Source organism: Salminus brasiliensis, chromosome 1 (assembly GCF_030463535.1).
Source record: "Salminus brasiliensis chromosome 1, fSalBra1.hap2, whole genome shotgun sequence".
NCBI classification, from domain to species: Eukaryota; Metazoa; Chordata; class Actinopteri; order Characiformes; family Bryconidae; genus Salminus; species Salminus brasiliensis.
The window spans coordinates 11,277,831-11,301,642 of record NC_132878.1 but is presented as its reverse complement, the minus strand read 5'-3'; the positions used below and the strand labels follow the sequence as shown (position 1 = coordinate 11,301,642).

General features: G+C 40.1%; 1 protein-coding gene across 1 annotated transcript; it reads left to right on the top strand.

The window, feature by feature from the left end:
- Nucleotides 1-5,353: 5,353 nt before the first annotated feature.
- On the top strand, nucleotides 5,354-7,541 carry LOC140572804 (uncharacterized). The gene is made up of 4 exons (XM_072692777.1): nucleotides 5,354-5,640; nucleotides 5,921-5,951; nucleotides 6,311-6,394; nucleotides 6,694-7,541. The coding sequence occupies exons 1-4, from the start codon at nucleotides 5,455-5,457 to the stop codon at nucleotides 7,116-7,118; spliced, it is 726 nt and encodes a 241-aa protein (XP_072548878.1). The 5' UTR covers nucleotides 5,354-5,454; the 3' UTR covers nucleotides 7,119-7,541.
- Nucleotides 7,542-23,812: the final 16,271 nt, after the last annotated feature.

The window sequence follows — 23,812 nt, the reverse complement described above, 5'->3', positions numbered from 1 at the left end:
TACCAACCTTGTGAAGACTTACAGAAAACGTTTGACCTCTGTCATTGCCAACAAAGGATATATAACAAAGTATTGAGATGAACTTTTGTTAGTGACCAAATACTTATTTTCCACCATTATTTGCAAATAAATTCTTTAAAAATCAGACAATGTGATTTTCAGATTTTTTCTCATTTTGTCTCTCATAGTTGAGGTCTACCTATGATGTCAATTACAGACCTCTCATCTTTTTAAGTGGGAGAACTTGCACAATTGGTGATTGACTAAATACTTTTTTCCCCACTGTATATATAGCAATGTATTTTACAGTTTTCATTGTGATGCTGCACTGACTGTAATAAGGAAAATATTGCTGCTGCCGTTGCACTTTTACTTTCAGAGATAGCTCTATAACTCAGCTCGTCCAAAACAAATGGCATTACATTTCACCACTGTAGGGGGGAGCCTAGGAGCAAGAAATGGCCATTTTGAAATGGTGAAATAACCAAGAAACTGCACACTCTTAGTATAAAACATCCTAAAACATTAAAGCACTGTTCACACTATTTGTTGCAAAATGCTTTTGCACACATCTTGGACACTGTAACAGGTAAAATGGCCCTTCCTTTTAACATTTTGTGTTTGTGTTTGAGTGTCTTGAGGTTGATACTGTGAACACTGTTAAATTATGATTATAGACACACATGATGTGATCAGTCAGAATCAAAGTTGAAATGAAACCTACTCCACTGCACTCCACTACTCCACTTCATCTTATGATTTTAGCCAACATCCTGTCACAGCTTCAGCGGTTGCTGACTGTGGCCTCTGTAGCACATAGGGTTTTAAGAATATTGTTTGTCTGTTTGGACAACCACTGAAATTCCAGCTCAAATGAACTGAATAAAAACTTAATTAAGATAAAACCTTTGCCATGGTCAGACACTTGATGTTGGACAAGAAGGCCTGACTTTGCACTCCAGAGAACACGTCTCCACTACTCTAGAGTCCAGTGGCGGCGTGCTTTACACCACTGCATCAGACACTTTGCATTGCACTTGGTGATGCAAGGCTTGGATGCAGCTGCTCGACCATGGAAACCCATTCCATAAAGCTCTCTACGCTCTGTTCTTGAGCTAATCTGAAGACCATATGAAGTTTGGAGGTCTGTAGCGATTGACAGAAAGTCGGTGACCTCTGCGCACAATGTGCCTCAGCCCCCGCTGACCCTGCTACCGCTTTGTGGCTACGTTGCTGTTGTTCCCAATCACTTCCACTTTGCTACAATACCACTGACAGATGACTATGGCATATTTAGTAACGAGGACATTTCACGACTGGACTTATATCACTGTACCACGCTGGAATTTACTGAGCTCCTGAGAGCGACACATTTTTTCACGAATGTTTGTAGAAGCAGTCTGCATGCCTAGGTGCTTGGTTTTATACAACCGCGGCCATGGAATTGATTGACACACCTGAATTCAATGATTCCATTAGCAAACTAAGCTTTTAATGTTTCTTTTAAAATAAATGGACACGGGGGCAGGTATTGGACTGCATGCATACAGACGAAAACATACCCTATGCCGGTAAGCTCAAGCTCAAGATCAAGCTGGTTGATCAGCTTAGCATAACCAGCTTGACCAAGATGGGCATCAAGCAGGTCATACTGATTGACTCTGTTTGAAAAAGTTAGTCATATCGGTGAACCAACATGTCCAGTCATCATGCTGGTCAACCAGTACTGTCACTTGATCACTTGATGACCGTCTCACTTGATCATGCTGGTAGACGAATTTGGTCATACCGATATCATGCTGATAGACCAGCTGAACCATCAAACGAAATACCCTACGACATACCCTATGCTGGTTTAGAGCTAACCTGTTCAACCATCTTAACCAGCTCGCCATTTTGAGCTGGGTAGATCACAACCAGCTTCTGGCGGTAACTGGCTTCGGATGGTCTAAGCAAATGTTTTATGGTCAAGGTAGTTGAAAAGCTGGTCATTCAGGTGAAAACATACCCTAGCATATGTTTTCTTTTTGGACCGTTTTAGATGTTGATGAACAAGCTGGTCGACCAGCATGGCCAGAATAACCACAGTGGTTGTCAAGCTGGTCACACTGATAGACTATTTGACTGAAGCTGGTTGACCAGTTTGGATAAGTTGGTCATATCGGTGGACCACTGTGGCCGGGCTGGTCATGCTAGTGGACCAGCATTGCTAGGCTGGACATTTTGATCAACCGGATTGAACTTACTGTTTGACTAGTGTGGACAGCATGGTTAATGTTGGTTATTAAACTCAAACGAAAACACACTGTGCTGGTCAAAGGCTAAGCTGGTCAGCCAGGCTGTTTTTTTCAGCAGGGATGCATCTCTCTTTTCTCCATAAACTCACATAAATGATAAAAGCTTGTTGGCTTGTCGGCACTCTGTATGAATAAATGTAAGACTTTACAGTAGCTCCCTAAGTAGGTGACTAACTCTAGTGAAAGGGAAATCCCCAATCCACAGTGGTATTAAATACCAAGTAAGCAAATATTTTAGTTGGCCCACTATTTATTTGGGTCTTGGCTGAATCATGAAATGTGTCATGCTCAGGGGTGCTGTATGGGGGAATGACTTTAAAGGCCTGTGACTGACAAGGGTCCTAAAAATGTATGAATTGAATTTGGCAGAATTGTTAAACTAAACAAACTCCCTGTTTGGTGCAGTGCCAGCCAGGGGCGATTGTAGGCTTTAGGGGTGCTAAGCCCCTAAATGAGAACAGCGCATAAAAACTACATTTTAAAGCCATTTCGGACTATCAATCCTCCAAAAACCCATAGTTTACAAAGCTTAGTTACACATTTATTAAGACATTTTATTAAAAGTAAAACAGAATAAATGATAAATATATATATATATATATATATATATATATATATATATATATATATATATATATATACATATACACACACACACATACACACTCACTGTCACATCATTATGTACACAGATCTTGTATCTACACTCATTCTCACAGGACCACCACAGAGCAGCTATTATTTTGTTGGTGGATCATTCATTCTCAGCACTGCAGTGACACTGATGTGGTGGTGGTGTGTTGGTATGTGTTGTGCTGGCTCAGGTAGATCAGACACAGAAGAGCTGTTGGAAGTTTCATAAATGTATCATAAAATGCTGGTGAGAATCCACATTTGAAAACAGGAGCAGTCAGTGCAGTACAAAACAAACGCTGCCCTGGCATTATAACTATGTGTTCTATGAATAACCTTAACTTACTCACCTGCCAGCTTACTCACCTGGTGCTTGCTCTCTATCCTGCCCCCCCTCCCTCATTATTCTCATTCCTCCCTCTTTGAGCTGCTAACCAATTAGCAAATACAACAACCAAGCAATGAGCATTTCATCTAAGAGAAAAATACATAGATCCATATCAGTTTAACACATTTCTCTCATTGAATATTGAGCTTCTGTGGGCTAGGGTCACCAGATAAGAATGAGATTCAGGGCATGGGACCTCAGGGGTGAGTGTGTCATGACAGAGTAATTAGAATAATTTAGATCAGACACACCAATTCCAATAATCAGATATTAATAGTTAATATTATCAACAGATTCTGGGCACGTGATCAAGATCATGTTGGCCTTACTCTCTCACCCGAACCTGCCTCTTCTTTCTGGAAAAAGAATCGAATATCTATAGCTGACTGGCTGACCACACACACACACACACACACACACACACACACACACACACACACACACACACAGATACATTATAGTATCATCTCTTCATATCATATCATTCTGTAACATTACTTAGCTAACACACATACAGACAGCACTACTCTAGCACCTTGGCTTTAATAACACACAGGCCAACCAATGGCACAGCAGCTATAGCTTCTCCCTGTCCTTTTTAAACAGTACACAGACCACCTGCATCACTAACCTGCTAAATAAAAGAACAGCAGATAGTCACACCTAGCTACCAATAACAGAAAGAGAGCATCAGAAACACTGACTGCTGATAATAACTGCAATGCGTTGGTTCTGAGTGATAAAGAACAAAAATATTCCTTTGCGAAACTTACTAGACTCACGACCCCAGTCAAACACAGCACCGACACACCGTGCGCTCTCTCTGTGCACTGGGACAGGGAGAGGCTGGGGCATACCATTTAGCAAGGTGGGGGGGGCTGTATTTTCGTTGTTAAAATAATTGGTTTAACCATATTCTCTCTATAGTTTTAACATCTCCAGCTTATCAGAGACCTTAAAACGAAATGACTTATAGTAAAAAAAAAAAAAAAAGACTTTTTTACTATAATCTTTTATAGTATCGATTCAGGGGTGCTTAAACATCTGCATGAGGGAATAGTTGGCCCGGCTGACGTCATTCCTTGAGGATTTTCCCATTCGTTTGAAGTGGGCGTTGGGACGCCTTGTTTCTCTTTCAAGTCGTCTTTCAACTCATTCAACACGCCCCGCCTTCTGAGCACGATTGGCGAGCAGTGTTTCCCATCCTGTGCTACGATTGGCTAACACCTCCAGCGTCACTCGGATCGTAATAATAGTACGCTTTATATAGGCGGTCTAAACGTGAGGAGTACGAATGGATCTATTGAGCAAATTAGGTCATTTGTTTAATATTATAAGGAAATGTGCTATTGTGTTATGGAGATCTTAAAGAGCAAGTCTTCTCTGTCTCATTCACTAAAGTCCAAACGTTTGGAATCAACAGTGTATTGTTTTCAGTAATGTAAAAGTGGAGATATGCACAAAACAGGTCTAATATACTTCTATTCTGATAATTGTATTGTAATTATAATAAAGTATTGATTTTCCTTATTTAAATAATACATATCCACACACACACACACACACACACACACACACACATACATATATATATATATATATATATATTCTGTATACATGATCTGCCTGCATATATCTGATCTGAATATAAAATGTAAAGATAGTTGATTTTGACTCCATAAAGTCATTTTTGGAGAAAATTTCATTTTATTAATTATTATAATTTGTACGTATTGTTGTCAATTTCTTATGTAATAAATATAATCTTTAATATATATTTAATATGATTTATTGCATTTATTAGGTATATTGTTAGGTATTATTGTGATTTATTGTAATTAATTAATGTGTACATAATTAACAACAACAACAACAACAACAACAACAATAATAATAATAATAATAATAATAATACACTACAATAAAAAGAAAATTCTACCTAATACTGCCCAAAAATTACTACCAAATCGTAGCACGGAGGGCGGGGCTTGTTGGGATAAGAGTGGGGGTGAAGCGGGCGCAGTTGGGCGGACCATTGATACCCTGCATATAAATATTTACTAGTGCCATGCAGGCCACGGTCAATAAAAGACAGCAGGTCGACAGCAAGCAAAGACAAGTCCACGAGTCTGAGAGATGGCGGGTAATAACAACAACGATGGATCTTCGGCGCTGGAGCAGGGAGAAATGGTCCGTGTCATGATGCAGCACTGCCGGGAGATGAAGCGGCAGGAGACGTGCTCTCGCTGGATCACCGCACTCCTGGTTCTCACGCTCTTCGCCGGGTTTCTGTGGCTTCAGGTTTCGGTACCGGGCACCAAGGTAAGACCTAGTAGTTGTTAGGGCTCAGTGTGTTAGCAAGCACTTTCACTTCATTCACTGGACACTGCTTCGTCTGAAGCTACCGCTTAACTCTTAGTGTGGACCATCAGTCCGTTCCACCTTAAAAGGCGCAGGCGCTGCATTCGCGTGTTCAGGCGCCAGAGTGCAGCTGCTGCGCTGTTTAAGGTGGAACAGAAAAGTGCAATAAGGAGCGAGTAAGCCATTCAGTACGAGTGTGCAGAGCTTTATCTAACATGATCTCCACGCCATTGTGTTTCAGGGTGATGCTATCCAGAAGGGAGTACCTGACGGTGAGTTTTCTGTGTGAGTGTGTGTGTGTGTGTGTGTGTGTAGAGGGGGGGGGGGTTAAGTATATTTGTAATGTCTGAAATTCTTTGACTGCTGTTCATCCAACTTTTTTTAATCTGTCTGCCAGCCTGTCTAACTGTCTGTCTCCTTATCTGTCTATCTACCTGTTTGTCTGCTTATCTGTCTACCTGTCTGTCTGTCTGTCTGTTCAACTGTCTGTAACTCTGTCTGTTTCTATTTCTCTGTCTATGTCTGTCTATTGATAAGTGAACTTATGCCTTCATTCATTCATTCATTCATTCATTTGACTGTCCATTCATTCACTGACATTCACACCAATTTTACCATTCCAATTTAACAGGTGAGACCCAGGAGCGGAGCAGTGGAGTGTCTAACCCTAAACACATCCGTCACCGTAAACCTGTGAACTCCATTTATATGCTGAGTAAGTATCCCCATTCTACTACCCCATTTCCATCACCTTTAAGACCTAAAGCTCATCAGCTGGGGGCTTTACACCCTCTGTATACACCACGTGACCTTAGGCCCATGAGTGGCAGGTCCAGACCATTGTGTGTGCAGTTTACCCCTGTAGGTGCATTCTGAATTAGCTGAATTCAAGGTTACAAGGGGCATGTATAGTTGTGAACATGAGGTGTGTGTGTGTGTGTGTGTGTGTGTGTGTGTGTGTGTTTTGAATGCTTGCAACACATCTAACTTCACCTTTTTACTTTGATGGTGCAGCAAACCACAATCAGACCCTGCCTGCTCAGCAGAAAGGCCAATATGCTGTTCGGTGGAGGACCCAACAGGACCCTTCTAACTTCAAACTGAGAGACAACGGGACAAATGTCGTTATCCCTGCCACAGGCTGGTACCTCGTGAGTTTGAGAATGACTTACCGTGTACCTGAAAAACCACGTCTTTGCCAGGACAACAGTATTTGCTATTTGACTGTGTATATTAAGCAGTACCATGCTGAATACCCTGGCTGGAGGGAAATCATAGTGGGGAAAGAGACCATGCATTGTGTGGACAATTGGCGTCAGGCTATTACTTTAAACAGAGTGATCAAGCTCAAAATCTCGACTATGCTTAAAGTTACCATTGCCGGTGACAACCGTGAACTTATCAGCTGGGATAACCACTTTGAAGTCACTCATCTGTAACTCGGTGCTGCTGACACTAGTGTAACCACAGTGATATTGTTGTGTTTTTTAAAGAGTGCAGCGCATCTTAGGGTGAAATACACAGGACAGAAAATGAGTTTAAAGTAACTGTACCTGCTGTTTTCATTTGTGTAACATTCTGTAACTTGTATCTTTTTTTTACTTTTGCTTGCCTGATCTGGTCAATGATGTTCTACTGAACTACACTGTCCAAGTTGTTATTAAATAACATGATTGCCTGCATACTAAGTATCCAATGTTTAATTAATATGTTTACTATGGTAAAGAAGGGCTTCTTGGTCTTTAATGAAAGTAGATTTGCCCTCACTTTAAAAAGTTGGCACATGTAGCCAGCTGGTAGGGCTACTGACACGTTTTATGTTAAAACTTGTTTCATGCTTACATTTTATTGTTAGAAAATGGTGGAATGGATTTTTGTCTTTTGAAATAAAATAAAAAACAAAATCAATATTTTTCTTGTCTATGTGCTTATTATTGGGCCAAACAGTGATGCAGATGGAAAATCCAGAGGAATCATTAATAGCCAGGTGGCCACTTGAAGTTGCTATGGCAGTTTCAAAGGGGGCTTTCACTAAAGCTGGGATGCCCCAGCCAACATGCTCATGCGGTTCTCACATGGGTGGAACGTGGGCTAGGTGGGTTCCGGGAGGGCATGGGCTCTGAGTGGGTTTGTACATGTGTTGGTACATTGTTATAGCCCATCATAATCTCACATGGGTCTAATCTAGGCCTCATGTTATCTGGGATGGGATGCAGTCGGGCTAGCTATACAGGCCCCACATGGGCATCTTATCTGGGATGGGATGCTAAGAGAGCAACATATAGATGCAGGGGTACAAAAATACTAAATATGAGTGAAGGCAGTCAAAGACACTCTTTGTAAAATGCTACTTAAAAAGTCACCTATTTCTATTTCTTCTTGAGTTAGAGCACAAAAGTACTTATAGTAAAGTTACTGAAGTATCAGAAGTAAAAGTAGTGAGCTTTCTAGGTAATGAAATTGTATTGTATTGAAAATAGCATTAGTTAGATGCAATTCACATTTATGTCATTTCAGAAGTACTCCTGTATGATACAGTTAGGACTGGAAAACCTAAGAGTGCATTTAAAGTTAAAGGTGCAATAGTATTGTTAGTTTGCCTTAGTGTGAAAGCACATCATATAGTCCTGGTGCAATGATAAGCATGATATTTTACTTTCCAGTGTCGTTAAGTGAAAGTAAATAGCCTAAAATTAAGGTTAATAAAGTAGAAACACTTCACAGTATGAATTATATCCAAATAGTCCATGTTTTGTACCTTAAACAAAAGCATAATGATAACAATAAGCATAATGCTACCTAATGCCCAGTTTTCCAAATGTCATCTGGTTCAATTCTAAGTTGAATTAATTAGAGTAATATCAAGTAGTATAAGTGCATTAATTCAATAGACCAGTGTGATGAACCACAAAAACATGGCTAGTGAGAATTTTCTACACTTGTGTTGTGTAAAACATAGGCCTTTTTTCAAAACCTGTGACGAATAGTAGATCCAGGCGCTATTAAATCTGATACTTTCAAATAATTCTGTACCATATATTTTTAAACCAGTGGTTCTCAGGTCTAGATGTGGAGACAGATGCTGCTCATTTTTATTATATGTCCAAAAGTCTGTACTTTCAACGTCTGTCTGTACTTAAAGTCTGTACTTTCTTCCAAAATCAAGGGTACTAATAGAACTTGTCCCTTGTTTGCTGGCTTTTAAGTATTAGTGTATAATGACCTTAGGCTTCTGTGCCAATGCTCAAGAGAGTGTCATTCTATTGCCAAGGCTTTCCTAATTCTAATTAAACCCGTCTCTGCTGTGGGTGCACCTAAAGTAGCTAAATGTTCAAATTATGAGATATGCTGGATATTTCTAGGCATATTTAGTTCTGTCCTTTTCCTAACCTGAATCAGCTCAGTAAAAACAGCTTTGTTAGAGCAGACAAATGTGCAGGCCTTTAAACCTGGAGCAGTAGATACCTCTGACTTGGCTTTTGAAAAGCTAGCTTAGTTCCAGACGGAGCTGTGTCATGGCTGGAGTACAGAAGAAAGGTCATGTAAAGATAGAACCCAGTCTTCCACTCCTCTGCTTCTGTTGAGTATTCATCTATTATTGTTCATAGATTATGTTATTTCAATGCCTTTTCCAATGTATTTCATTTCATGGACATTCCTTGACAGCAGTGTTCCCTTATGAGTCAGGATTGTTCACAGTGGTGATGAAGGGAACCAGCAATCTGAAAAGTTTCTATCTATGACACGGAATGGTAATGGGTATGCTGCCTCATGTCTGAGACACAGCTATTTCTCAATAAGTTTGGGAGAAGGCTTTTCTCTAAAAGGTTAAATTGTTTCATAGAGTGTCTCACTATTAGATCATTAGCAACATTACATACGTACAAAAACTAGAAGAGACATGTGGGTTTACTAGTTCCTCTTACCTCCGATGTAATGACGTCTAAGTAGTTCACTTCACGGCACCATTTCTCATTAAAATCACTAAAGATCACTAAATTAACTCATTAAAGAACGGCTTTCACTATGTTTTAGTTTAGTGTATTTTTGTTATTTGTGTTATTAAAGGGATTATTTCATACTGATAGTACAATTATATCTACTTGAGCTTTCCTTAATGATATAACGACTGGAGCAGTTATATCAATGTATCAAATATTCATAAACATTAGCTGTTGAGTTGATCACAGTTAGTTCAGTACACTAATGTCAGGTTCACAATACATCATTTTCGCCCCTATTGTTTTACTGCAGTTTTACTTTGGAGCTTGCTTACAAAAGCCTCAGGTGGGAGGCAAATCACTGTTTGCTTGGCACTGGCTTGATCGCTATGTGCTTACAGAGTGATCAACCAATGCCTCACAAGCCCCCAACAAATATCTAGCTGATAAGCAGGTTTAATATGGTGGTTGGTGTGGTGGATAAAACCACTAGCTGCCATGAGCTATTACACCACATGGGAGACCAGGGTTTAATTTTCAGTCTGGGTGTGCTGCACCAATACGTGGCCTTGGGCAAGACTCCCAACACTGCATTGGCCCACCTCTGTAATACAAGTAACCTTGTAAATCGCTCTGGATAAGAGCGTCAGCTAAATGCCAGAAATGTAAATGTAATATCTGAACCTAGTGGCAAATCTATACCCGGCAGTGTGAAAAGTAATGTGACTGGAAGCTAGTGCTGTGATGCGACTAGCTACAGCCAGTGAGAGCAGGAGCGTTTGAGTGGGAGGAAGGATTATTCCAAGGGCCTTGGACTATGTATTATTTGAGTATTGTGTGAGTTGTGGGGCCCAGTGTAATATTTTTACATGGGGCCCAAAATCCCTGGCAGCGCCACTGGCTGAGAGCACAAGACACAGGGTGAGGAGAAAGCAGAGGATGAAGTTATGCATGTGTTTCTGGTGTATGGCACCACATCTGTTCTCACATGTTTCCATTACAAAACGTGTATTTGGAGGGCAGATAGACTTGTCATGGGTACCTCCTGGTGAAAGATCGTAGCTGTGTCTAAGGCTGTGCCTTATTCATTGTCCCTTACATGTGAAAATCCAGATCACTATATAGAGCACTATCATAGGGAACAGAATTTGACATGGAAGTGAACGCTCTTGTTATGTGTGTGAGATCACTGAAGTGAGAGAGCAGAGTGTGTCGCATAAACAATCTGAACCTTGGTGTTCTTCAGAGAAGCTGTGCGTTTCTTCAAACCAAACAACACAATGGATTATGGGATATGGATTATTCCTTGTCTGTTTAGTGTACACTGTTTGTACACTAAATGTTACGGTGCATTAAAGTCAACTGAAAATTCAGCACTATGTTTTCGGACAGCACTATAAAATGGCACAACCCCAAAGTAGTGCCCTATATAGTGAATATGGCTATATGTATATATATATATGAATATATTGCTCCAGCGGCGTGGTGGCCCTGTGCTCTGACCCTGTCATTCCAAGCAGGGATATGCAAATAACTGAATTGTACTGTATAAGGTTAGCTATAGAGGTGTCTTTGTTTTCTTAACAGTCCCACCTAGCTGGGCTAGTGTAAGCTACCTTTTATATAACATTTTATATACAGCAGTACTTGCTCACTTCTTTTGTGCCTTTAGGACTGACATATGTAAATGTTCACTGTTCTGACCGGTTGTCCTGTGCTGTGCCACACACTTTCTAAAAATAAAGGTTAAGCAAATGGTTCTTTCCCAGACTTAACCATAAAAGAACCAATTTTGGTTCCAGCCTTGAAAAGTGTAAAAACCTTCACTTCATATAAAGGTTATTTAACACTTTGTAGCACCTTTACTTTAAAGAGTGTATTTGAGAAACAGCCTAAGTGGAAATGCTCAATAAATCTGTGAATGGGTGAAATTAACACATTAATTAAAACCATTTATCTCATCAGTCAGAGAATTTTAACTGTAAATACTCCAGAGCACATTAGAACAGATGCACGTAAACATAAATACAGTAATAAATGAACAAGAGTTTCTCCTTTTGAAGAAAGTAGTTGAGATTTTGTGAGCTCGACTTATCAAACCAGTTGTTTGATAAGATTTATAAATAATACTAGACTCCCATGAGGAGAGTTCTGGAGATGTTTTAATGAACACAGTGATGTAAAACCACAACTTTCTGTATGAAATGGTATTTGTATTGATTCTAATATTAGTGTTATAGAATACATAAACAATTACTGTCCAGATTTAGGGGGCTTTATCATTCTAATTTTCACTGGTGCCTAAAATGTTTGCACAGTTTACAAACCCTTTTATTTGGAAAAGAGAGGAAATCTCAGTGTCTTGTAGTGTGGGTCTTTAAAATGAGAATGTGATTTAGTAGGTTGTAACATGTAATTCTTCAAGTTTTAGGCTGAGAAAAGTTGTTCTGTAAGCAATTTTCAGTAGTTTACGTAGATGCAACCTCTGTCAAAGGGTCTGGATTTGCAGTATTGCAGTATTTATTCTCAGAACTCTGTGGTGTTCGTGCGTTTTTCTGCATTTTGAAATGTTGAAAGCATGTTATAGGGGACATGAACCAGCTGAAGTGAACCTGAGAATGACACATGTTCATATTGTCTTCCCTGACTCAGAATGACAAGCTTTTCTTGATGATGACACATCCTGCTCTCCCTTTGTTGTTGTGATGCAATTCAGGCAGTGTGTGGGAGGCACTTAAAAAATGACTGGTAACTTTTCCAGTTCATCTCCACCTGTCACTATACACCAGGGGTCTCCCAGCCACCCACACATGTTTACTGAGCAACAAAACAAATCTGATATTTATAGCTGTTGTTGTTGGACAATTATTTCTAGTCTAGGCTAGATTATCGCTATTCAAAGGTCTGTTTCTATACATAGTCTGAAGACAGATCTGCTATTGGACAGACGAAGACTTGAAGAATCTGACAAAAATATTTATGTCCAAAAAGTATGAGGGATAAAAGGCGTGTCTCTAAACCAGTTCAAAGAAAGAGCAAACTAGGAAGAATGCTGAGAACAAAATCACAAACTATCCTAAACGGTTAAGGTTAATTACACTTCATTTAAGTTTAAAGGTTAATAACCTCATTTTTTTTGTTGATTATTATTTACAGGGGTGTAAAAGGTTCTGACTATGAAGAAGTTTCAATACTGTGCCAAAGTCTTTCTGTGGAAGTGGAAGTATAAAACCAAATACTACACATGTCAACAAAACTACGGTTGATTTGGATCATTGAGAGATTAAAAATTTAAATCCTGACAACACCACAGCCACCCATGTTAACGAGTCTCAGATTAGGAAGTACTTAAAACCCTGAAATTTGTGAAGGAGGCTTTGAGGGTCTAATTTTTTTTCAATTAATACATTTCAATAATTAGTATAGCACTGGTAGTTGGGGAAATGAGAGGAAAACAGCTCATCTGGCTTACTTAGACCAGGAAAGGTCATTTTGTCCTGCTAATTTTGTAGTTGAGCACTCAAACACAAATAAATACACTCAATGATACTCCATTATAACTCAAAGAAACATAACACACCAATTATTTTTATTATAATGGGCCTGCAAACACACAGTCTTTATAAAAGTAAGAGAATGAGCTGGTTTCTCATTACCATAAACTGGCAAATGGATTATTTGTTTTTCCACTTCTGAGCCCTTACCAAAGCTTACTGAGATCAGATCCCCACTATCGTGAGTAACAGTTATGAATGGAAAGACATGCCAAGGCTAGTCCGTGTACGTCATTTATGTGTGATGCAACCTAGTGGTACAGAGAACTCAGACTGACAAAAAAGCAGATGTGGGAAAACCGCACAGTTTTTACCATGTCATGTGAACATTGAGAATCTAGAATTCTTGGCCTCCTGTCCCCCTAAAAACTCAGTAATGTCTACCAGCCTTTTGTTATTATCAATGACATTGATATATTTTTAGTATCGACAGATAAATACTAAAAATTCATATAGTCAGATTAGATTTGACCAATATTTACATGTGACTGTGTTACGGTTGCAGAAAGCAAGCTGTTACTGAATCGTCTGCTTCATTAAGTCAACATTCCAGTCAAGTGTTGATTTATCATCACTTTTGCTGCTGGAATAAATACTGAAACAACATTTGAAGCTTAAAAAAGTCACGCTACCTTCTGGCAGTATGCTTTAGCCTACGTTTCAGGATGTAAACTTTGCTGGTGTTATTTTATTCCCAGCTTCAGTGGGAGTTAAGAAATTAAGTTTTAATTTTGGGGAAAGGACCATGCCCTTAACCCTTCCTTCTTCATCCCCTTTATATACCCACACCTCACAGTCTATCCCCGTTCAAAAAACGTAATGCCCACATCAACCCCGTCTCCTCCTTATTCTTCAGACCATTACACGCAGACCACGGACAGTCAGCCCAGACTCCTGGCCAAAACACCAGGTCGGCACACTTCTATAATTCTACTTAAATGCATGTCTGCATATTTGTGTCATGCCACAAGGGGAGCATAATGGGAGTGGAGGCCCCTGTATAATTGTGGATCTAACTTGTGTTGGCAAGGGTTGGTTCTACCCTTTTGGGGGCTCTAAACATGATTTTGGGGGGGGGCCTTACATTTACATTACATTTATATTTAAGGCATTTAGCAGACGCTCTTATCCAGAGCGACTTACAAAGTGCTTTGCTATTTACCCAAGAAAACCTCAGCTAGTTCGAATAGACCAATAATTCAAAAGAAACCTCTAAGCTTAGACATTACTAAACACAAGACAGTAAGGTGACCATAGTACTCTGCTATTCATCCAAGTACTCTCAGAAGAGGTGGGTCTTCAGTCTGCGTTTGAAGACAGCGAGCGACTCGGCCGTTCGGACACCCAGGTGAAGCTTGTTCCACCACTTTGGTGCAGGACAGAAAAAAGCCTGGACGCTTGTCTTCTGTGGATTTTAAGGGGGATGGCGGGTTGAGCCAAGCCATACTTAAAGCTCGAAGGGCTCTTTCTGCGGATTGGCTTTTGACCATTGCCATCAAGTATGGAGGGGCTGGTCCGTTCTTGGCTTTGTAGGCCAGCGTCAGGGTTTTGAATCTGATGCGGGCAGCAGCTACAGGAAGCCAGTGAAGAGAACGCAGCAGTGGAGAGACATGGCTGAATTTAGAAACGTTGAAAACGACCCATGCCGCTACATTCTGGAGGAGTTGCAGGGGCCTGACCTTCATCTACAAAAGGTTTTCAACTTTTTACAAATAACAATACTGCAATAAAACATTGTAAAACCCATTCAGCTTAATTTACATCCACAACATTTAGCTGACATTCTTATCCAGAGTGATTTACATATAAAACATGTTATATAGGAATAGAATGTAATGTTAGGAGTCTTACCCAAGGAGTCTATATTGATATAGTGTGGTGGGCTTGCCCAGCCTGGCAATCAGACCCCAGTCAGCTCCAGGGAAGGCTTTGTTATTTCCTAGTATACTACACCAACTACACTACCAACTACAACTTCAACTACCAACTACATCTACTTTATGTACAGCAAGGGTCATGTGCTGAACATACTACTTCACTAGACTGAAGACATTAAAGTTCTTTGTCCTTTAAATGAAACAATATAAGACTTTCTATCAGGCCAATTTGAGCGATGCCAGAAGAACCAGTTTTGGTTCCATAAATAAAGTATTGGGACACCTACACATTGCACCTACTGGAGTTTTTATTACATCATATTTTAAATCCACAGGCATTAATATGGAGGGGGGGTGGTCACCCCTTGCCGTTCTAACAGCAGGTTTGGAACATTGAGTGTTGGAGACTTTTCTGTGACCCCAATCTGTAACTTTACATGGTCAGACACTTCATGGCTGAGGTGCTGTGGTTCCTACACACTGCCACCTTTTTAATAATACCACTCACAGTTGAGTAGCAGGCAGGACATTGCCCCAACTGACTTGCAATGGTTAAATCCAGTCACAGCTACAGTCCCACACTGGAATTTAGTGAGCTCTTTATGTTGACAGATTCTCTCGCTAATGTGTGTAAAGGCAGACTACATGGCCAGGGGCTTGATTTTATATACAATGAGATTGAATGAAAAACCTGAATTTAATGATTAAGAGGTGTGTCGCAATAATTCAGTCCACATGCGAAGAACCTAAACGTTTAAAGCTGTGAAAGTAAAGCTTCTTTACCAATTTACATCAGGCATCATGTTTTATTTACTCTATACTCCACAGGTTTGAATTTGCAGTTTTGAAATCCCATGTGTGTGAATTCTTAATGAAACGTGTCTTTATAGTGCTTTCTTTTAGCCTTGCCCTGTGGACATTACAGCACTTTTTAGGTAGAGCGGTGATTATACAGTGAATTAGTCATACACAGCACTTTGTAAATTATCTGATGCATGCAATGACTGTTTGAAGTCTCTGACTCATTGACATGACCAGATGTTTGGCAACTTCTTTGGTGATGCTCTGCTGAGCTTGTACTAAAGCCATTTTCAGTACCTGTGTGATTTTTTAAATCAGCAGGTGACAGGCATGCTCAGTGGGATTCTGTCTGACTTGGCTAGTCAAGAACTTTCCAGTTATAAGCTTTAAAAAACTCTTACCGATTTGAAGTCCCGTCGAGTTTGGAGGGAGCATCCTCATCTTCACATCAGCGATGAAGATGAGTGATCCAGTGTCTTTGGCAGTCCTATAGGCCTGGCCACAACACCTATATGACCATGTTTTATAGTGTAGGTGGTATCTTTAAATCTTGGGAAGTTCTTTTGGTTTTCTCCAGTTCTCTCCAGCTAGCAGAGAACGTTGTAGGAACATTCAGCAATGCTTTTAAAAGGTTCCAGGAAGGTTAGCTTGTAACATTACAGACATAATGTTCCAGGAACATTGTTAGAACGTTTCTTCCACAGCATTCCCGAATAGACAACCACTAGCATTATGTAAACATCTGAAGGAACATTTCAAAAACTAATTTGCACTGATTATGGAAAGGTTTAAATTATGAACTTGGGTTACGTTTTAAAATATATACCAATAACCAATGTGAAAGCCAATATTCAATAGTCCGAATAAATTGATAATGTTAAAAAAGAGTTAAAAACATCCTGGAAACTTTTAGAAAACCTGACAAAAACGTTTTTCCTGAACTCTGCAGGCTGTTCGAACTACTTTTTAGTAAATTGTAATCTCGTAGTCCTGTTTATGTTGCTAACTAGTAGTTTGCATCTTGCACTGTAGCCTCTGACAAATCCACACCTGCCTCCTGAAGAGTTCTTGTGATCTGTCAGACAGGCACATGGGGAATTTTTTTAATTGTGGTGAGAATCTTTCAGTCATGAGCTGTGGAGGTTTTCCTTGGCCTACCAGTACCTGCATAGTTACAAACTCTCTCTTATAAACAATGTCTGGCCAATGTCCACTGTTTCTTTCTTGCTTCCCAGCCCTAAATTATTTATTTGTTATGGCCAAACAGCAAAAACAGACTCCAATGGCAAGAAAAGGAGCTGGAAACTGATGTTAATCAGAAATAAATGCCATACTTCCTTTTGCCCTATTGTCCAGTGTTGTATTGTACCCCAATATTACCTTTCTGTTTGTGTTGTAGTTGGACATTAAAAAGCCTAAGGGTGGGCAGACACTTTAATTCTTTACTCCCCTACCTTAACATAGTTTCACTGTAGTTAAGTCACGTATAGTAGTCACCAAATGGGAGTCATTACATTTACATTTAAGGTATTTAGCAGATGATTTTATGGAGACCACGACACTTGGCGCCTCTCGGTGGGTCTTCAGCTGGTGTTTGATGACAGCAAGTGACTTAAGGACACCCATGGGAAGTTCGTTCCACCACTTTGGTGTCAGACCACTTCCGTGGATCTCAAGGGATGGCAGGTCATGCCGAGCCGTACTTGAAGATCGGCTTATGAAGATCGGCTTATGACCATTGCCAAGTACGGAGGGGCTGGTCCATCCTTTGGCTTTGTAGGCCAGCGTCAGGGTTTTGAATCTGATGTAGGCAGCTACAGGAAGCCAGTACAGAGAACACAGCAGAGGAGTGACATGGCTGAACTTAGAAACCAGGGAAATCAGGGATGCGCTACTGTTGTTTATGCTGAGGCAAGGCTAAAATTCCAGGACTACTTTTAGATAGGAATTCTTCAGCACGCTTTAGAAATGTGCACAGGAAGCATTCCATGGGTACCACCAAAAAAGCATACCACATGTAATTAACCATGTAGATGTTACTGCAGTAAAGCAATTGATATGTACTTTATGTGCACATATGAACTCCCAGATGGGATTTATGCCTACCAGACAGGAGGTATAAAGCTGCCTCAGTTTGGACTTCTGCTCCAACCCATCCCACAGATCATGCCAGATTAACTTGAGGTCTGGTGAAGTTTAAGGCCACGGCAACATCTTTTCATGTTCCTTAAATCATGTCCAAACAATGTGTGCAGTGTTGTAAAATGGATTACTCTGCTAAAGAAGCCACTGCCATCTGGGTTACCATTGCCATAAATGGTTGTAATCTGGACAGCAACACTGTTTAGGTAGGTGGCACCTGTCAAACTGATGCCCACATAATTGCTAATCTTTTATTTCCCAGAATGTCAATGGGAGGAGATAAATTGTTGTGAGCTAAATGTGGATTTACTGTATTAGTTTGCTTTTATGACATCAATAGGCTGTGTTAACAGCTTTGATACCATATATGGACTTTAAGTGTTGAGGTGTGAAAGGTACTGTATGACTGGCCAGATGTTTGCGAATGTAAAGGAGCAACAAAAAAAAGGTTTAGGAGTAGGAGAATTCAAAAGAGTAATACAACGTCATACAGGCACGTTTTATATTTTAATTTAATTTACAACAAAAATAATGCTGTTTAATCAGTTTTAGTGATATGAGTACTATACTTCCTTACCTTACCTTATGTGTAGCACTTCTACAGTGACATTTTTTCAGTAAAGAGTTGTAAGAGCTTTCTAACAACTAAATCCTGGTAAGACTACCGTTCATGATCACAGTCTGTCACATCCAGGACATCCAGGAGGCCTAGAGCAATGTTTTTCCCATCACTTGGAAATTAAATAATTATTGGTCGAATCCACTGTCCCTTGGTAGTTTAATACAATACTTTGTATGTTTAGTTTTTTAGTAGAACAAGTGGGCTCTTCCATTGGTTAGGTCTTCAGGAGCTAGGCCAAAGGCTTAACCCCTTAACGCAGCAAGGTTTGTTACACACTAAGGTGTATTATTCAGTAACTACAGGGACTTTTCTACAAACAGGTGGGTCTATTCTTTGGTAAAAGAACTTTGCAATAACACTTTCGACCCACCAGGGGTCTATAGGCTTTTTAAGGGGTTAACCAATTAAAGAGCCCACTTGTTCTATTTAAAAAACAAACCTTAACAATGAAACAATACTAGTAGTAATAATAATAATTGTCTATATTGAAGCTATGAGGTCTAACATTTTCTTTAATAGCTCTGGATCTATTTTGGGCATAAGAAAATGTTTGAATTGGAATACCTTGATTCAAAGGAAAAGATCCAGTCAATTTATCCAGCACTTAGTTAAGGTCAACTAGGCTTATGAAGCTGAAGTTAGCTTCTTATTTGAATTGTCTGTTCCAACCTAAGTTGTGCAGCAGTTATATTTTAGTGTTATTTTAGTGTTATTTTAGTGTGAGTTTTACCCAGCTGAATCTGGGTTCAGACACTTGCTCTGTATTCAAATCCAATTGGCGTTTCCAGTAAGTAAACGGCACGTGTATAGTTTTCTGAAATCATTAGAAAGGCTTAATGTTTTCCCTTTTTTCTTTGTTTGTTTTTGAAGTGTAACTAGGTGTTCACAAAACTCACAGTCACGCACGCTGTCCAGGCACACTTGGCTTTATGCTGCATCTATCACTAGGAAAGCTGCTGAGTCATTCTAGGCTGAGCTGGGGAATCTGAGTGTTGGTTACCAAAACAGAAACATCATATTTTGTCCAAAGCAGAGCAGTGTTTAACTGCTGAAACTTCTCTGTATGAACAACCTGTGACACCCTGTTCACTTATTGTTTCTTCTGGAATCAAGGGTATTAAAAAGTGTATCCTTTTGTTGGGGTAACTCTCCACTGTCCAGGGAAGGCATTCATTGATTGCATTCAGCTACAAGGCTGTTAGCGAGGTCAGGATGTCGAATGATCACCACCACACCTCATCCACGCCCCATCCACACCCCATCCCCAACTCATCCCAGAAGTACTGGATAGAGTATCAACCATCATTCCAGAGAACACTGAGAGCTTCATTGCTGGGGGAGCTTCATACCCATCTAGCCCACACCGGGCATTAGGTGTGGTGCCAATAGGCTCATGTTTATCTGCTGTAGAGAGTCACATTCTACAATGGCAACAAGGTATGTGAATCCTTTGGAATTGTATGGTTTTCTGCATCAACTTGTCATAAAATGTGATCTGATACTCGTCCAAGTCAAGTGTATTGACAAATATAATGTGCCTAAAATAATAACACACAAAATTCTGATCATTCATGTCTTCATTGAGAACAACCATAAAAACATATTAGTGCTAGTGGTATGTGAACCCTTAAGTTAATGATCTCAAAAAAGCTAATTGAATCAGGTGTTAGCCTACCTGGAGTCTTCTTAGGAAAATGAGAGGTGTGAGACTAGAGCTACTTTGGCTGATAAAAAAAAAACATTCAAACTTTTTGCATAGCATATGTGAGCCATATATCGAGGATTCACAATCAAAAATAGTTGATTTACATAAAGCTGGAAATGGTTGTAAAAACGATTTCCAAGACTTTAGAAATTCACCAGTCTACAATGAGGCAAACAATCTACAAATGGAGACTATTAGGGACTGTGGCTACTCTGCCAAGAAGTGGACGCCCAGTCAAAATGACCCCAAGAGCACAACAGAGACATATTATTGAGGTAAAGAAACAACCCAGAGTGACAGCCAAAGATTTGAAGGTTTCATTGGTCCCAGCTAACTGTGTTCATGAGTCTACAGTCCATAAAACCTTAAACATGCAGAGTGTCTATGTCAGGACACTACGAAGGAAGCCGCTGCTTACTAAAAAGAACATTGCTGCATGTCTGAAATTTGTGCAAGAGCACATTGACACTCCAGAGCGGTAGTGGGAAAATAGTTTGTGGACAGATGAAACTAAGATTGAACAATTTGGAAAGAACATGCAGCGCCACATCTGGCGTAAAAAACAAATCTCAACCCCAAAGAAATGCTGTGGATTGACTTGAAGAGAGCCGTACACATGAGGCGTCCAAGGAACACGACAGAGCTAAAGGAGTTCTGCCAGAAGGAATGGGCTAAAGGTTGCTTTACTGCAATCCTCCTGAATGATGTGCTGGTCTGATTCGCTGCTACAGAAAGCAGGTTGAGGTTATTGCTGCCAGGGGGGGGGGTCAATCAATTATTAATTCCAAGGGTTCCCTTATTTTTTCTACTACCACTTTGAATGTTGAATGAGTGTGTTCAATAAAGACCTGCAAGATCATATTTATTTGGTGTTAGTATTTTACATATTTGCATCAGGGTCACATTTTATGACAAATAAATGTACCATAAAATACATACCAGAGTACCATAAAATCCCAAAGGGTTCACTTATGTCTTCTTGCCACTGTGTTGGCAGTAGATACAGGGACTAGACAAGCTGTCTGGGGTGCATTTGCACATATGTGCCAGCAATAATCTGGGATAATGCTTAAGCATGATTTACTGTGATTAACCTACACTAACATCTACAGAACCATTCATGTTATCTAGGTAAGGGTGTAAAAGTAGGGTGAAAATTCTCATATTTTAGTTTTCAAAAACGAGAACACTGGGGACATACAGTAGTCAAGGGGGATACATCAAGGAAGCCAAGGAAGCTTCAAAAAGTTGTTGGACCATGTCTGGGGAAAGGATGTATGGTCATCCTATACATGTATTCATAACGAACTGTGGTACCAATGTCATGTTTTGGTGCATGTAGTCACACAGAGAATACACTGTACTTCATAAGGTAAAGACAAAGAAGCAAGTAACGTTTGGATTTGCATGGCATTGTGGGAATTGTAGTGTATTATAGTGTATAAGTATCACTATGGTAACGGTAGTTTAGAGAGAGTGGATCAAAAGTATGTTTTAGTATGTTTTTATGCTTTTTTTGTCACTGTTCTGTTTGCTGTATTTCACTGACATACTGGCCTTTTCCATCTTATTGTTCATCTTACTCATTAAATCATGGTAGATCAGATGAGGACGGAGTGCCGGTCTTGTTGGGTGAATGTGTGGGAACACATCAATATGCTAATGTAATGCTGACGCAACCACCGCAGGCCATGCAGCCCTAGGCGGAACATACTGTAACTTGCACGCCACCTAAAGACCTGGGTGAGTCCTAAAGGGGTTGTTGCTTTTTTTCCTGGTGAACTGAACCTGTAACCATTAGGTCCAAACTGTGGTGCAAACCAAACCATGAATGTGGTATATTATTACACCTCTATATCTAAGCATTACATGTGTGAAAACTACATATTATTAAGCAGCTACACCTCCCTACACCTCCCAATCTGAAACAGATTCTTATTTGGGTGTTTTTTAATGAACTGGTAGGTTCAGGAGTATCATTAGTGGCCTCAATGTCTCCTTAATGTACACAGGACTTACATGTTCTAAAAGTAAATACGAATAAAATGGCATAATTGCACTAGCAGTTAACTATGTATAAAACCATGTATCTCCATTGTAGCTGTGTTTCATTGTTTGCCATAATTTAATTCTGACAGTTGTCCAAACTGCAGTAAAACCTCTTTACATCGACTTTCATTGAAAGGTTTTTTCCTTCTGTAAAATTGCTATTTTGGAGATTTTGAGGGTTTTTCATAAGTGACAACATGCATTTTATGAAGGCCTGTAAGTGGAGGCAGTTGAACGGGTTTAACTTGCCCAAGACCACATGACTGACAGCAGGAGGTTCGATGCCCCCAAGCAGGGAAAACTTTGGTGGTGTCCTTGTGTGTGTCTTTGCAGGTCTGACAGGAAAATATTCACACCACACAGTTCAGAAAAAGAAAATCCCTGCTACTTTAATTATGCAATACTGTGATTGGGCAATTTGTAGGATGTCTCACAACATGAATCACATTCCTATTTCTCAGTTCTATAAGTTTCCATAGCATGTTGTCAGCAATTTCTTAGTCATGAACAAAGAATAATTTCATATAAAAATAAGAGACACTAGTCTCCAGAATTCCTTCTGTTTTAAACCTGCTCCACACAAGACATGACCTCCAGATTCAGCAGAAACCACACCCACGCGTATGTGTCTGTAAATGCGTCTGCAAAAAAAAGGTTCACTAAACCTTATTTGAAAGGGCAGTTGGTGCAGTTGGTACACAGGCAATGCAGTGTTCTGGGGGTTGAAGGTCTCACATTCACATTAGTGACTAGAGAGTCACTAACAGCCAGAACAAATTCCTTGTGTGTGTGAACATACTTGGCCAATAAATCTTTGTCTTATGTAACTTTTAAACAGCGGCCTCTCAGTGCTTTGCGATGTAACTTGTTTGACTGTAGACAGTGACACTGGTGTTTCAGCAGCTCCCAGTTTATGACAGACCTGTACCTCGATGGTCCTTTAACTTTGCAAAGTGGTTACACCTCCCAGTAGCTTACGTTACTGAACGGCTCCAAGTAACATTCCTGACTAAATCTATAAAAAAAAAGGTAAAGGTGCACGTATTTGTCACTGTACAGTGTACAGCGAAATGTGTCCTCCGTATTTAACCCATCTGTGGTAGTGAACACACACTCACACACACTAGTGAACTAGGGGCAGTGAGTACACACACACCCAGAGCGGTGGGCAGCCAACACCAGCGCCCGGGGAGCAGAGAGGGTAAAGGGCCTTGCTCAAGGGCCCAACAGTGGCAGCTTGCCGAGCCCAGGAATCGAACCCACAACCTTGTTATAATCACATCATCTGACATCTGAGCTCACTGGACTTCCCCACTGTACTGTGTGTTGGTCAATCCAATGAGTGCTGTTAAACAAAGTTTGTATGTGCACCACAGAGAAGCTACCAGCTGTATCAATCGTGATCACTAACAGGAAATATAGAATAAAAGCACTGCTTTATA